The sequence below is a fragment of the Myotis davidii genome, unplaced genomic scaffold (assembly GCF_000327345.1).
Source record: "Myotis davidii unplaced genomic scaffold, ASM32734v1 scaffold150, whole genome shotgun sequence".
NCBI classification, from domain to species: Eukaryota; Metazoa; Chordata; class Mammalia; order Chiroptera; family Vespertilionidae; genus Myotis; species Myotis davidii.
In genome coordinates this window covers 1,477,685-1,493,037 of record NW_006283437.1, presented here as the reverse complement: position 1 = coordinate 1,493,037, position 15,353 = coordinate 1,477,685, and the positions used below count along the sequence as shown (strand labels likewise).

The 15,353-nt window shown below is 49.1% G+C and overlaps 2 protein-coding genes across 2 annotated transcripts in view; one reads left to right on the top strand and one right to left on the bottom strand.

Annotated features, from left to right (window-relative positions):
- Positions 1-14,974, bottom strand: part of GGA2 (golgi-associated, gamma adaptin ear containing, ARF binding protein 2) — a 57,648-nt gene extending 42,674 nt beyond the window's left edge. Inside the window, exons 1-8 of the mRNA XM_015564062.1 lie at positions 14,970-14,974; positions 10,499-10,583; positions 9,705-9,780; positions 8,371-8,469; positions 6,353-6,476; positions 5,313-5,416; positions 3,113-3,193; positions 2,480-2,617 (exon numbers count right to left, since the gene is read on the bottom strand). Of these exons, the coding sequence (XP_015419548.1) occupies positions 2,480-2,617; positions 3,113-3,193; positions 5,313-5,416; positions 6,353-6,476; positions 8,371-8,469; positions 9,705-9,780; positions 10,499-10,563 (687 nt within the window). The 5' untranslated portion in view covers positions 10,564-10,583; positions 14,970-14,974. The remainder of the gene's footprint in view (positions 1-2,479; positions 2,618-3,112; positions 3,194-5,312; positions 5,417-6,352; positions 6,477-8,370; positions 8,470-9,704; positions 9,781-10,498; positions 10,584-14,969) is intronic.
- On the top strand, positions 3,332-4,945 carry LOC102755306 (60S ribosomal protein L27a-like). Its single transcript, XM_015563823.1, has 2 exons — positions 3,332-3,384; positions 4,515-4,945. Exons 1-2 carry the CDS (start codon positions 3,332-3,334, stop codon positions 4,942-4,944), a joined length of 483 nt encoding a protein of 160 aa, XP_015419309.1. The 3' UTR covers position 4,945.
- Positions 14,975-15,353: the final 379 nt, after the last annotated feature.

The following is a 15,353-nucleotide window of genomic DNA, read 5'->3' as shown; positions in this document are numbered from 1 at the left end:
GCCGGGCTTGAATAAAAGACTCTATGCTTTTGCATCAGATTTGGTGCTCCCTGGTGGATCTTTGGGTGATCTTGAAATCTGGGCATAACACTCCTACCTGCTCTAAGTGTTAAAGAAGGAACCCCGGTGGGAAGCACAGCGGTGTACCAGCAACATCTCAGGTGGCAGGTAAACCTGCCCGGTTCTAGGGCTCAGTATCAGCAAGCCACTGGCCGGTACTTACTTGCTACATTTTCCAACATCAGCTTTATCCATTATCAAGATGAACTTTTGTTCCCAGCTGCGTTTCTCCTACCTCGTAGCTGGTTATTATCTTGGCTGGGGGGAAATTGCGCTATTTTTTAAAGCATTTTTTGAAAGTATGTATTTATTGATTTGAGAGCAAGAGGGGAAGGAAGAGGGAGAAATAGAGAAACATCAATTTGTCTGCTACCTGCACACCCCAACTGGGGATCGAACCCAAAACCCAGGCATGTGCCTGATGGGGGAATAAAATCTCTGACCTTTTGGTACATGGGATGATGGACATGCCACCGAGCAACACCAGCCAGGGCAAAACTGTTCTACTTAAAAGCCCAACATGCCAACCCTCCTGAGGGATTCTGGTACAGCCGAGGCAGGTTAGTAAAAACTAGGAAAATTCCCTGGCACGTGCGATGAGGAAACTGAGACAAATGGCTGAACAAACTGGCAGCGGGACTGCACAATTAACAGCCAGCGGATAAATGACAAAACCCTGTCCTCCCACGCAAAGAGACCTAAGAGCAGGTGGTTTAAATCACCACAGTCAGGGATCCAGTTAGAACCAGACTAATGCAAGATGGAGGAAAAATGGACCAGGAAAGTGGCCCCAGACTCCATGATACGCTCATTTTAATACATCAGCATACTAACTGTCACACCTGGAAATCCAATGACCATTCTGTTGGCCCTCCCCTGGACCCTCCTCTGTAACTCCCACCTGTAGAAAACAGACACAACCTCCAGACAAAGAACACCAGCTCGCGCTCTTGTTTGAGCGCCCCCACACCTCCTTCCTCAGGCACCTCTTTCCTTAGGCGTGTGCTTCTGCTTTCTTTATCCTAAGCTCTAAGGGTCCCCACAAGACTTGCAACCAGGAAGCAGTGGGCAGCAGCAGCTCATCCCAGGCTAACCCTGAACCTGTCTCTAAGGGCCCTTCCTTTGCCTCACTGTCCTGATCTTTAATAAACTTTTGCTTCACCTGAACTCGTGTCTTGAATTTTTTCCTACACAAGTCAAGAACCTGGAGGTCGCCTGACACGTGAAAGGGACAGGGCCAGCCCCAGTCACACAACCTCACCATGGGAGATCGGCTTTGGAGTGTCTGCCTGGCTCAAGCCCCCAACCCTTCTGAGTCCAGTCCCCTCCCGCCACAGCGTAAGACCAGCACGTTTTTCTCTATAACTCTGCCCAATCCCAGTCACAGCTGACTGACCCAGGCAGACACATGAGCCACACTGGCCAAGTAGATTTTTCTCTCAGGAATTTGGTGTTGGGAAAGACTAGTTTGTTTCTGCTAGCTTTGTGAAATGGAAGGGCGGGTAGACTATGTGAAGGGTCTGCCCTATGCAGAGAAGTATAAAAAGCCAGAATGCAGAAAGTGATGGAGGTAGCCTGTGAGGGAAGCAGAAAGCAGTGCTCCGGAGAGACTAAGAATGGCTGACTCAGACATTCCCACCATCCCCTGCCTGGCTACACCAAGTGGTGGTGTGTCTTAGGTATGACACCAGAGCATCATCAACAAAAGAAAAACAGAGACAAACTGAACTTCCAAATTAAAAGCTTTTGCCCTTGCCAGTGTGGCTCAGTTGGTTGGGTGTTGTCCTGTGCACTGAAAGGTTGCTGACAGTTCGATTCCCGGTCAGGGCACATGTCTGGGTTGCTGGCTCCATCCCTGATAGGAGGCGTGCAGGAGGCAGTCGATCAATGTTTCACTCTCATATTGATCAAAGTTTCTCTTTCATCCCTTTCCCTTCCTCTCTCTCTAAAAAGCAATTTTTTTCAATCTTTAAAAAAAAGTAAAGACTTTTTGCTTCAAACGACAGTCAAGACAGTTAAAAGACAACCCACAGAGTATATCCAGAATCTATAAAGAATTCTTCATTGTGCCCTAGCTGGGTGACTCAAGTAATTGGAGTGTTGTCCTATGTATCAAACGGTTGAGGGTTCGATTCCCAGTCAGGGCACATGCCTAGGTTGTGGGTTTGATCCCTGATAAGGGTGCGTGCAGGAGGCAATCGACAGATGTTTCTCTCTCTCTAAAAAAATCAATAAAAACATATCCTCTGGTGAGAATAAAATAAAAAAGAATTCCTGATCTTAACGATGGCTGCACAGATGGACACATCAACATGCGGCAAATACGCTGTAAAGAGGTGCAATTTCTAGTATGTCAGTTACATTTAGCTACTCCTGAACTGTTCCCTTTCTTTATTTCTTTGTGATTAGGGAAGAGTACCTGCAGGGCCTCCTGGTCTGGCGGAGCCTGTCCCGGCCTGCGATACCTGCTCAGCATTTCCTGCAGCACCTTCACGTGGCTCCGCACTTCCTCCACGGCACTGACTCTCTTGGACACCTTCTCTGACTTCTCCTGCTCCTGTGGGAAAGAGGATGGCAGTGAGGAAGAAGAAGGCCTGGATAAAGCCTGAACAGGGGTGGGAAGGGGCAGTGAATGGGGGAGAGCTCAGGCAAGTCATGAAACGGATGGAGGGAGTGCTTGCTCGGCGGTGAGGAAAGGCCTCCAAGCCCAGGATTCCTGGGGAAGACAATGCAGCGGGGGCCTGGCGAGCCACTACTTTGTACCACCAGCCTTAACTCTCTGAAAAACAGATTCCCAAACTGGATCTGTCCACACAATACCTGCCACTGGGACAAAACTGGTGTCTGTGAAACACTTGGCGCTCCTGGATGGAAGTAATTAGAAAGCATATAGCATGACCCCTGCTTCCAGTCACCACCTGCGATCTCAGGGAGCCCACGGCTGGTCCCCAGCTCAGAGTAGGGTAATCCCTGCCCCAGAGAGCTATGCACACACACACTGTGCAGCCCTGTCCAAGGCTGGTTCTGCAGAATGCGGTGGGAAAACGCCTACCTCCTTGACCAAACTCTTGATCAGCCGATTCGCAGCCTGCAGATCCTCAGGGTGGCTGCTCTTCAGAAGCCTTGTCAGGAGCTGCAGGTGAACAAGAAGAGTAGGCTGAACTATTCCCCGTGGTGTCAAATGGCCAGTGTGTGGCATCAGCAATAGAAGAGCTAACACTGATAGGAGCTTTACATTTCACATGCATTATCTGAGCAAATCTGTGCGATCATGCAGCCATGTAAGTACTACCTCTATCTCCACAGACCACTGCTTTCAGTGCGGTAGGGTGGAGGATGATAGCCCCCAGAAGACACTTGGCAAAGTCGGGAGACACGCTGGTTGTCACAATTGGGGATGCTACTGGATCTAGTGGGGGAGGCCAGGGATGCTGTAAACATCCTACAGTACACAGGCAGCCCCAACATGAAAACTAGCTGGCCCAGAGGTCAACAGTGTCGAGTTGTCCTGGACCATGGACTCTACGATGCGGCAGCCCTTGGCGATCTTGTTCGCTTTATTCCCAATGCCCAGCAGAACACCTGGCACATAGGAGTCACTCAATCTCTGGTGGATGGAGGACAGAAAAGATGAGGCTACTGAGCCCAGAGAGTGTAAGCAGCTCTCTCGGGTTTCTTTCTCAGAAATCCAAGCCCTAACTCCTCCCTTGCTCCTTCCCCGCTCTGCAATGTTAGACACCAGCAGAGAGGAGCCAGGGAGCACAGAACAGCCCTGCTCGTCTGCCTCCAGGATGCCATGCCCCTGAGGATCTGGTCCAGGGGAGGAAGGCACAGCTGGAAGGCCATGGGTACCAGAGAGACACACATATAGCCTGGCTCTCTCCTGGTACTGCACTTACCGGACCTGTGAAGGACCAAGACCAGGAACGACCCAAAGCACCAACACCACTGATGCGCTGGGCAGTGGTTCCCAACCTTCTTTTGGCCACGCCCCACCTAAGCATCTCTTAAATCCTGATACTCCCCCGTGGTATATAATTCTCATTATTCAAAAAGTGCACTCCTGCCGAAACCGATTTGGCTCAGTGGATGGAGCGTCGGCCTGCGGACTGAAAGGTCCCAGGTTCGATTCCGAAATAGCAAATAAAGTTTCAAAACATATAATATAAATATGCATAAATATGTATTTATATACTGTATATGAGGCCCCTAGAACCATAAGAAGTGCACAATTTCACTGTTAATAACTCATTCTCGAATTGCCCCCCTTAAAAATCAAATCGCTCCCCTGTGCGGCATGTGCCGCCATTGGGAACCACTGCTCTAGGGTAACCCAGGGTCTTGGCCTGGGTTTTGACCACCTCCTTCCCCTTACTGATGTCTGAAGATTCTTGGAGGCAGTAGAAGGAAAATGGGTAGGTCTTTTGCGTCTTGGCCACCGACACGTCATCCAGACTGAAGACCCGGAAACTTCGGGGCCACATGAGCCACGGCCACGGCCGCATCGGCAAGCACAGGAAGCACCCAGGGGGCCACGGTAATGCTGGCAGCCTGCATCATCACAGGATCAACTTCGACAAATATCACCCAGGCTACTTTGGGAAAGTGGGTATGAGACATTACCACTTAAAGGGGAACCAGAGCTTCTGCCCAACTGTCCGCCTCGATAAACTGTGGGCCCTGGTCAGTGAGCAGACACGGGGAAATGCTGTCAAGAGCAAGACTGCAGCTGCTCCGTCACTGGTGTGGTGCGATCGGCTACTACAAAGTTCTGGGGCAGGGAAAGCTCCAAAGCAGCCTGTCACCGTGACGGCCCAGTTCTTCAGCAGAAGAGCTGAGGAGAAGATGGAGGGTGTTGGTGGGGCCTGTGTCCTGGTGGCTTGAAGCTACATGGAAGGAAGTTCATTAAAATGTCCACAAGTTTAAAAAAAGGGGGGGTGGGGCAGGGGAGGAAGATGCCAGGCTTACTGGCACTAAAAAGACCTAAGCCAACATACGACGGGTTATTTCCATATGACTGACCACTGCACCACAGAAAACACCCAACCCTCATGCTACCTCACTTGTAAAAACCTGCTCCAGAGAGAACTCACATCAGGGCCGACCAAGTCAGAGCAGAACCTTGCCATGTTCTCCCACACTTTGGTTCAGGGCTCAGAAGGCATTTCAGGGGACATTTGAAGGGAGCCCCTACAAGAAGGGGTCTGATCAGATTCCAGGTAGGCCACCAAGGTCAGAGAAGAGCTCCTTACCTTTGACTTTTCTTCATCAGCATCGAAGATGGAGCTCCTGGGCCAGGGAGAAGGTGGGGGTAAGATTTTATCCACTGGTAGTTTAGGATCTTGCTTTATGATTCCTGAAACATGCAATTCATTAAGTGAAGATACTCATACGGGTACCCACTGACTTCATCAGGATCCCGTATAAACCCCAGTTCCTGATGCCCAGACAGGCAACACTGTCAACGGCCTTCAAAGATACATAAAATACATCCAGGGTACAATCTGCGTCCTCCCTCCAGAGGACCAAAGGAACCAGCACCAAGACATGAGGGCCGACCAAGTCAGAGCAGAGCCAGAGCCTATGCTATAAAAATACTGATCATTTTATTCAGCTACACACCTCCCAGGGCCCAAAAGCTACAGCAGGATCCCTGACACTCCTAAAGTCACTGAGTGCATGTGATGGGAAAACAGTCCATCCCAAACCCAGGTCCTTCCTCTACAGAGCCCAGGGGAAAGAAGCATGGATTCCCAGTGCCACACAGGACACAGCATACAAACTCACAGAGAATACAGAAGCTCGGGGGGAACAGGCTGTCCTCCTCCCTGGTGTCAGTGTCTGGGTTTCTATCTCTGACACCAGGGACACACTGCCCGTCTCAGACTGAGGCCTAGTAGAGCAGAGATGACGACACTAACAAGCAACAGTGGTCTACCTCCTGCCAGGAAAGGCAAGGGCGCAAGACCGTCTCTGAGGCACTGAGGACGACCTCAGCTAAGAGCAGCAGACACTGAGAAAAGCTCTAGCAAACCAGCCCATACCCTCACCACAAGCTAACCCTGGAGGAAGCTGAAGTCTGCTACAGTGAGGACAACCCCAGCAACAACAATCTCAAACCAGCTAGCTCCTGCCACCAGCAGGAGAGGTTTGCCCACTGCTAGACAGTGAAAATTACTGGTCTCAGTTTCCACTGTACAGTTTTCACGCACAAAGCACAAAGCACTCAAAACAGCAAAAAGGAACAAGTGCTGTGAAAAAGGGAACACAGCGCAAATAATGGAAATCAGACCTTGTTTCTTCAGCATCTGATAAGCATCTCGGATCTTAATGTCTTCTGGAAACCAGACTGTCCAGCTGAAGAGGATTTCGATGACTCTTCCTTTAACCTTTTCTGTGGTCCAGGACCCTAGGTACTGAAAGCAACCAGGAATAATTACATAGCTGGCGGAGATGCTGCTGACCCCGGAGCGGAGAACTGCCCCAGGTTGAGAGCTGAAGCTCAGCCAGAAGTCAAATCACCTGGGACAAGGAGCTAAAATTAAAACCCACCATATATTGGCCTAGGTTAGAGCCACTGGAGACACTCATTGTTTGACTGGGGCAGGTGAGGAATAATATGTTTGGTCTTTGTCTCCAGTTCTGGCACAGTTTCAAAAACCCTTGGAAGTTTTTGAGTGATAGGAATCTTTGTTACTCACAACGAGCCCCCTTGGACCAGACCTGAGTTTAAGCTAACCTCAGGGTGGGAATTCATTTCAAGGGAGGGGCTGACTATGCCACAAGCCATCCATGTGATCAGAGGGTTGGAACTTTCAGCCTCATTTGACCCCAACAGGGGAGAGGGGCTGGAGAGTGAGTCCAATCACCCAGCCAATAATTTAATCCATTGTGCCTTCATACGAGAACTCTGGGTAAAGCTGAAACAAGGCCCACCAAGCTCCCTGACTGAACACATCGATGTGCTGAAGGGTGGTGGGCTGGGCGCCATAAGGAAAGGCACACAAGCTCTTGCTCCTCTCCCCCCAAGACCCTGGCCATGTATCCCCTCCATCTGTCTCCTTTATAACCACAGTAAGTACAGTGCTTTCCTGTAGTGAATATGGAACCCTGTGGAGGTGGTCTGGAAAGTCCAACTCTGTAGTTGGTCAGGCAGAAGAACAGACTCATGGCTGGTGTCTAAATTAGGCATCATCTAAGTATCATGAAGTCCTGATCACGTAGGCTCTGCACTAACTCTGGGTAGTGTCAGAACTGAACTGAATTAAACTGTAGGACACACAGTTGGTATCAGAGAAGTGTTGCTGGAAAGCAGCAAAGAAAGGCTCCATCTGTGTCAGTTACCTGAGAACGCAGAGCTGAGACAGGTGCCGGGGGAAAGGTGCAGAGGACAAGGCAAGAAGTGCTATGAAACTTAAAGCCACATCTAGCATCTCTTGCTGTCTACCAGGAAACCTGTGCTCCCCATCTAGGCCACCCATCCACAAGGCCATTGGGCAATACACACACACACACACACACACACACACACACACACACACACACACGCATGCGCACACACACCCGTGCACACACACACACTCTCTTTCTCTCTCTCTAGAGGCCCAGTGCATGAAATTTACGCACTTGGGGGGTGGTGCAGTCTGGGAGCCCATGGGGAGCGGGCCTAAGCTGGTAGTCAGACATTGTTAGCGCTGCCGCAGAGGCGCAAGAGGCTCCCACCACGGCAGCTGCGCTCGCCAGCCATAAGCCCGGCTTCTGGCTGAGTGGTGCTCCCCGTGTGGGAGTGAACTGTCCACCAGGGGGGCAGTCCCTGCGTTGAGTGTCTGCCCCCTGGTGGTCAGTGCGCATCATAGTGACCAGTCGTTCCACTGTTCGGTTGATTTGCACATTAGCCTTTTATTACATAGGATTTTTATTGATTTTAGAAAGAGAAGAAGGAAGAGGAAGAGAGAGAAACATTAATTGGTTGCCTTCCCCAACCTAGACCAAACCTGCAACCTAAGTATGTGTCCCGACCAAGAATCAGACTGGCAACCTTTCAGTGCACATGATAACACTCAACCAACTGAGCCCCTCAGGCTGGGCCAAAAGGCCATTTTTAAAGGGAGAATAATTTAAAGATGCTAACAATGGAGGGCAGGGATCAGCAAAGTCATCCTAGTCCTTGGAGAAGAGAGCTTTGCCATCTAGGGCCTCCTCTCTCAGCTCCTTCACAAACCTGAGACAGGCCGTACACAGGAGGGGGCAAGAGTCTGAAGGCTGGGCCAGGTGCAGTACAGTAAGCAGGGCCAAGACCACGGCACTCACCTTCGGGGACAGCACTTTGATCAGCTCATTCAGGAAGCGGAACTTGGCCACCTCGTTGTGGAACTTCTCTCCACAGTGGTTCACACACGTCTCCAGCACCTGCACAGACACGGGACTCCCACGAGAATGGAAAACCTCTGGCTCCAGGCTTGCCTGAAATCTGATGAGCACTTGCTGGAACCAGAGCTAGTTTTTACTCGGGACTATGAGGACACTGAAGTTTGGGGAAAAGGGTAACATTTTCAGATTTTTTTTAAAAAGCACCAACAGTGGGGCCTTGACTTACGAGTGTCCCAACTAACGAGTTTTTTGAGATACCAGCTGTCTCTCGGCCGATTTTTTGCATTGAGTTGACAGAGTAATTAGAGTTAACGAGCTCGGTCTCAGAACGAATTAAACTCGTAAGTCAAGGCCCCACTGTATTTGATCTTGCTATATCTAACATGTTTGTGCCCAGAAAACAGCTCAGTGGTGTGTGTACTCTGAAGTCACCCCACCTTTAAGGAGATCCTTTGGGCAGGTGACTCCCTCCAGCTCAGAGGCCACATCCAGTATGTAAGGCCCATGAATTGCTGAGCCACACATCCCCTGCTGGCATCCAAGTGGGGCCTACACACATTTTCTTTGGTCCACACTACTGTTAAACATTTCAGGTTAGTCACCAACATAAAAAAATTCAGAGAATTCACGCCTGGCTGGCGTAGCTCAGCAGTTGAACATAGAGCCAGGAACCAAGAGGCCACTGGTTTGATTCCTGGTCAGGGCACATGCCTGGGCTCAATCCCCACAGGTGTGCAGGAGGCAGCTGACTAATGATGTTTCTCTCTCATCAGTGATTCTCTCTCTATCCCTCTCCCTTCCTCTCTCTCTAAAAAATCAATAAAATATATATATTTTTTAATTCAGAGAATTCATACAAAAATCTGGACTTACGGTTTCTCTTAAAAACAAGAAGTTCTAACAAAAACGGGCCCAAACTCATGGCTGGCAATACCAGCCGGTGCCACACTGCAGCCATCCCTCCCTGGCTGGGTGAGCGCTCTCCAGGATTTTGGTCCTCACCCAGTGGCTCACTCACTACGTCACCAGTCTGGCCCTGTGGGCACTTACCAGCCCTGGTCTATGAAGAGCTAAGGAAATAAAACCTTTCTTTCCTTCTCCCAAAGCAAGCTCGGCACTGCTTTCTAGAAGCAGATGTAGGACGGGCGACCAGAGCCCAGCCTCCATGGCCAGCGAAGCTGAACCTCTCAGCCTCCCCACCACTCCAAAATGGGGCTGGGGCCCAGCTCCCTCTGGCTCAGGACAGGAGAACTGAGGCTAAGGGCCAAGCTTACCGTTAAGGCATAAAGAGCTTCTTTCTCTTGTGGAGACTGGATCTTATGGGCCAGCAGCCAGGGCGCATGGGTTGGGCTAAGGGAAAACAAAGACACCTGGGCTCTGGGCGAACAGTCTGGCTAAGTGCGCTCCATGAAGTCTCCTCCCTTCCAGGAGTTTGGTCCCACAACAGAGGTGGAATGTGACTGGCACATGGACCATGCACAAGCCTCTGAAGGAGGCCAACCCCACCTTCCCTTCCCACAACTACTGCTGTCCAGACACACCACCCTCCCCAACTCATGCACCCCAAAGCTCCGAGCAGAGCAGTCAGGACCAGGCCTACGGGTAGCCAGGTCATGAGCAACATAGACCCTGTCTGTTGTCTGATAAACACTAGGGTAGACATTGCGATCAAACTTTTAGCCCATTTCCAAATGCTGAATAGTCAGCAATATGCAGAATAAACATCTGATTCTTCAGTTCCTGTCCAGATGCTTTGGAAAAAAATTCAACACAATCTTGCCCTTTTCTTGCCTCTTCTAAAGAAAGGTTACATTTCCCATATGTAACATCCAGGTCTCCTGAGTATGACTCCTTCATAATGCTATTTTAAAAATAATTGCCAGTTACAAACTGACTATTTGTTTGTTTTTAAAAAACCACATGAATTTGCTAACTCTAAAAAAAAAAAATGATGTTCTCAGTAGATTGTGCAGGGGAAAAAGAAAGAAAGGCTATTAAAATAGCCCCAAGACAAACGAGATGCACTTAGTCCAAGGACCCCCGTGGTCCAGCGTGAAGGTCACCTTACCCATTGGGATCAGTGTTCACCTGGTCACAGAAGTTCTGGATAGCTGACCAATCCTGTTCTGGCATGCTTGGGTCTGTGGCTTTATCTGTCAAGTAAATAAAAGATAAAATTACAGAAAGCATAATAAAATTACAGAAAGCATAATAAAATTACAGAAAGCATAATAAAAAGAAACGTACACTCTTCCCCTAAAATAAATATGACGGCCAAGAGTTATGGCATCACACCTCTAGGGGATCAGACCTCCAGGCGACAGCCGAGACAGGCCCATCCCTGTGCTGTCCCCACCACAAGCAGTGGCTGGCACATGACACGGCCTCAGTGAACATTTGCTGACTGAACAAGCACATTAGTTGTCAAGCTATAGCCCTGAAAGGGGCTCCGTTGCCAGTGCAGGGAGCAGGACTCTCTTGCCATGAGGGTGGCAGGGGCCAGCACCTGGAGGCTATTTGTAAGTTTCTTAGCTTTGTGACAGGAGGACAGAATACACTGAGGCTCTAGGTGGCTCCACTTGGTCATCTCACCCTCTCCTCAAAAGCAACACCCTTAAATCTAAGCCTCGGCTTACGGAAGTCCTCCCTGACCGCCCTATGTAAGAAGCTTCTCCACGTGTTGGCAGCTTGTCAGTCTGACCTGAGGGCACCTCCTCGCCTTCCCGCCTCATGATGCTGTCCCTCTCCGCTACCACACACACTCCCAGGGAACCAGATCCAATCATACTAGGGTTCCCCACCTGAATACTCAGACTTGGGTGAAATCTGAGGACACTGAGCAGTGAAGGCATCAGGGCAGAGCCAGAGGCAGGAGCTACGTGGAGCGGGGCATTATCAGTAGCCTAACATGAGACCACAGTCCACTGAGGGAGGGGTAATTCCCGACCTCCCTGGGACACCTGTTTGTATGCATCCTTCCTGGTGCTGATGGTAGCAGCTTCTTCCTCTCCTCCCTCGAGAAAACCTGTGCTGCAGCCCAAGGATACCCACCCACGTGTCCCCATCCCCAGACTGAGCCAGGTCACATTCTCTCACAAAAGGAGTCGCTGAGACCAGCTTCCCAACAGCCCCCTCTCCCCACTGTCTGGCCCATCAAGGCCGACCAGCCTCTCCAATGCATAGCTTACTGATCCTGACAGAGACGCTCTTTCAAACCCTGCAAACAGACTAATTCTCAGGGTCAGATTTCTGATGTATTCGGATGTTCTAAAACCATCTGAATTTCCATCTCCTCCCTGAAACCTCCTCCCCTACTATTCCAGCCCCTACTAATTCTCCTCCCTCCTGATTACTCAAGACTCAGCGGCTGACTAGAGTTTACCTCTGCCTGACTGCAGGCACATTCATGTCATGTGGAAGTCACGTGTCTCCCCAGCTCAACGGTGAGACTCAAAGGACATGTAATCACCTATCTTCCCACCCACGGCTTCCACTCTAAGTGAAAAAGGTGACCAAGGAAAGCGAAGGAATCGATTACCAATATCCATATACCCCTCACCTTTTTCCTCGTTAAAGCTCTGAGGTTCCACCTCTCAAAATCCTATCCACTTTTCTGGTCCCAATTCAAATGCCCCTTCTTCATAAACATGCCCTTGATCTATATGAAAGCCCAGCCGGTGTGGCTGAATGGTTGAGTGTTGACTATGAACCAGGTCACAGTTCAACTCCCGGCAAGGACACATGCCTGGGTTGCGGGCTCGATTCCTAGCAGGGGGCATGCAGGAGGCAGCCTATCAATGATTCTCATCATGGATGTTTCTGTCTCTCTCTTCCTCTCCCTTCCTCTCCCTTCCTCTCTGAAATCAATAAAAAAAATATTTAAAAATTTTAAAAGATGCCCTTGATCTTTTTCTCCCACCACAGAAAACAAAAACTGTCTCTTCCTCTCTGAAGGTCCACATTCTACTGCCCCGGTAACTCCATCCCTTATTATACACATAGGCTCTCTGGGAAGTTAGAAAAATAGTACCTTTCTCACGGGATAGTCATGGAATTTAAGGAAAATAGTATCTAGCCCTAGCTGGTTTGGCTCAGTGGATAAAGTGTTGGCCTGCAGACCAGGTCAAGGGCATGTACCTCAGTTGCAGGCTCGATCACTGGCCCTGGTTTGGGCTCATGTGGGAGGCAACCAATTAATGTCTCTCTCACACATCAATGTTTCTCTCTGTGTGTTTCTCCCTCTCCCTTCCACTCTCTATAAAAATCAATGGAAAAATATTCTCAGGTGAGGATTAATAAAAAATAAAAATAAGATAGTGTCTGAAGTGATCAGTGCAGCAGCAAATATTAAGTAATCAATAAAGAATAGCTAATCTTATCATTATGGTAATACACAGCCTCAGCCTTTCCTCTTAAAAATATGTACAACTGCCTTATTATACCCATAGGGAATAAAATTCTTAAAACCAGAAGCCATATATTCCCCACAGAGCTTAGCACAATGCCTTAGCCATAAGTACAAAATAAATTACTCATGAAACAAATTATTTAAAGCAGTCGAAAGGGTTAAGTTGAAACGCAGGCAGACAGGGCAGGGTCCAGTGGAAAACAAAGGCAGGTGGAACAGAGGCAGAGGCGGACACGGCAGTGTGAGCAGCCTAATCACAGGAACCAACCAAGCAGAAATAAATAAAATGTTTCTGGACTCAAAGTGGGAGGCATGGGAAACCGAGTGAGGGCCTGTAGCAACAAGGTGTACGAACCAGACAAAGTATAGCATAGGAACAGAGAGAGAACACATCGAAACAGGGAGAGTCCAGCACAGGGACAGAGAGGGAACACACAGACACAGGGACAGTTCAGGTCTGTTGCTGGGCTAGAAGAATTGAGGAATCAATCAGGTGACAACTCAGACAGACTAGAGCAGGCTTTTAACAAACATACTAGTGTACCCCTGGACTACAAGGCTTTAGGGGGGAAGCCCATTATTGGGACCCCTCCCTTGCGAGGAGTCTGAATCTGCTTGTAATAAATTTTCCACACTTTAGCTTAAATCTTCTGGTCCACAGACGACAACCCCAGGAAAAACACCTCAGCTCACCTTTCCAGTCATCACAGTGATTCTCAGAAAACCTGATTACGGGGGTGTGAAGCATCTAACAAAACCCTACACCATTTAAGCTTCCTGAGGTTTCGGTTCACCACAAGGTCAAGGCTGACACCTCAAAGGCATTCGGCACTCAACGGCACTCAACAGGTGAGAACAGCAGGCAGGCCCAGCCCCTCACTGGCCTCCCAGAGGAGGTCAAAGGACAAGACAGGCACCAGCTTTTCCAGAGAAAGGAGCAGCTTCTGTGAGGCTAAGTCACAAACCCTTTCCCAAGGCCAAGCAGCAGGAAGATCTATAAAGTGTGAGTGTTTCTTATTTTTATCATGAGATCTCACTCAAGGTTCGTTATAACCCCAAGTAACTGCAGCATTAGTCACAGCTGCCACTTAAAGAGCTTCCTGTGGCCCAGACACCATGCTGAGTGTTTTCCAATCCGGCCTTCCTTCCCTTATGGCCTCAGAACAGTTGAAATTGGTCCTATTATCTCACCATTTTAAAGGGTGTCCCAAAATTCACGCAAGAAGTAATTTTGATAGAAAACACAGGTTAAACATATCGGGTAAATGGCCTCCACGGCTTTGCTGGCACATAAGCACTCTTTTGTTGAAATTTTCCATGCCCGTTTTGCATAAATGTGGCTGAATTTTGATGAGGCTCATTTTCATCTTGATGGCTTGGTTAATCGACAAAATTGTCGCATTTGGGGTTCAGAAAATCCACGAGTGATTGTTGAGAAACAAATGCATCCACAACGTGTCACTGTTTGGTGCGGATTTTGGGCTGGAGGCATCGTCGGACCATTCTTCTTCGAAAATGCGGCTGCTCAGACAATAAAACAAGAGTGCATATGTGCCAGCAAAGCCGTGGAGGCCATTTACCCGAGATGCTATTCCATACGTAATCCTATACTGTATACTTTATGAATCAATAAAAAATTTACAATTTTTAATCATAAACCTGTGTTTTCTACCAAAATTACTTCTTGCGTGAATTTTGGGACACCCTTTACTAGTGAAGAGGCCGGCCCGTCCACAAAGCTATGAGAGGAGAGACAATAACTGCCCCAGGTCCGCCTGACTCCTGGCACGTTCTTCACAGTAAAGGCTTCAGTTCCTGGATAAAGGCAGGACATCTCTGAGAACTCGTTTCCTTGCCTTTCTTGCCACTAAGTCACCAGCTCCCTAGGCAAGAAGGTCCACATCATTCACCTTCCAGCACTAAAACAGTCACTGGCACAGGTATTTACTACGTGAATGATTCATCTTTTGCTATGCAGTTTGGCCAGGTGGCTGGACAGACTGCTGACTCCAGGAGACGGCTATTCCAGTTCTGAAATAACTGCGTCTCCCAACACATAACCTGAGCTACTTCAGAAGCCTAGAGCAGCTCCAAAGAACATGACCCCCACAGCACAGAAACTGGGTCCAACTGAGCCAAAGCAACTGCCCAGACCTGCTGATGCCAATCCCCTAATGAGTGGCTTGCTGACGCCAATCCCCGAGAGGGCATAGCCAGTGAGAAACTGCACAGAACCCCTTTCCTGTGTCTCAGGACCAACACTGCCCCATCAGGGCACTGAGAATGGCTACCCCTGGCACCAAGGTGGTTTATTTAACTGGCACTTGGGCGGACAAATAATACTACTGTCATAGATTAGCTTAATAAAAGCAAGGTGTGTAGGCATTTCAAGTAGACTACTCGGTAAGAGATACTAAGGAAACTGTTGAGTCCTAGCCAGTTTTGCTCAGTGGATAGAGCGAAAGGCCTAGGGACTGAAGGGTCCCAGATTCGATTCCGGTCAAGGGCACATGCC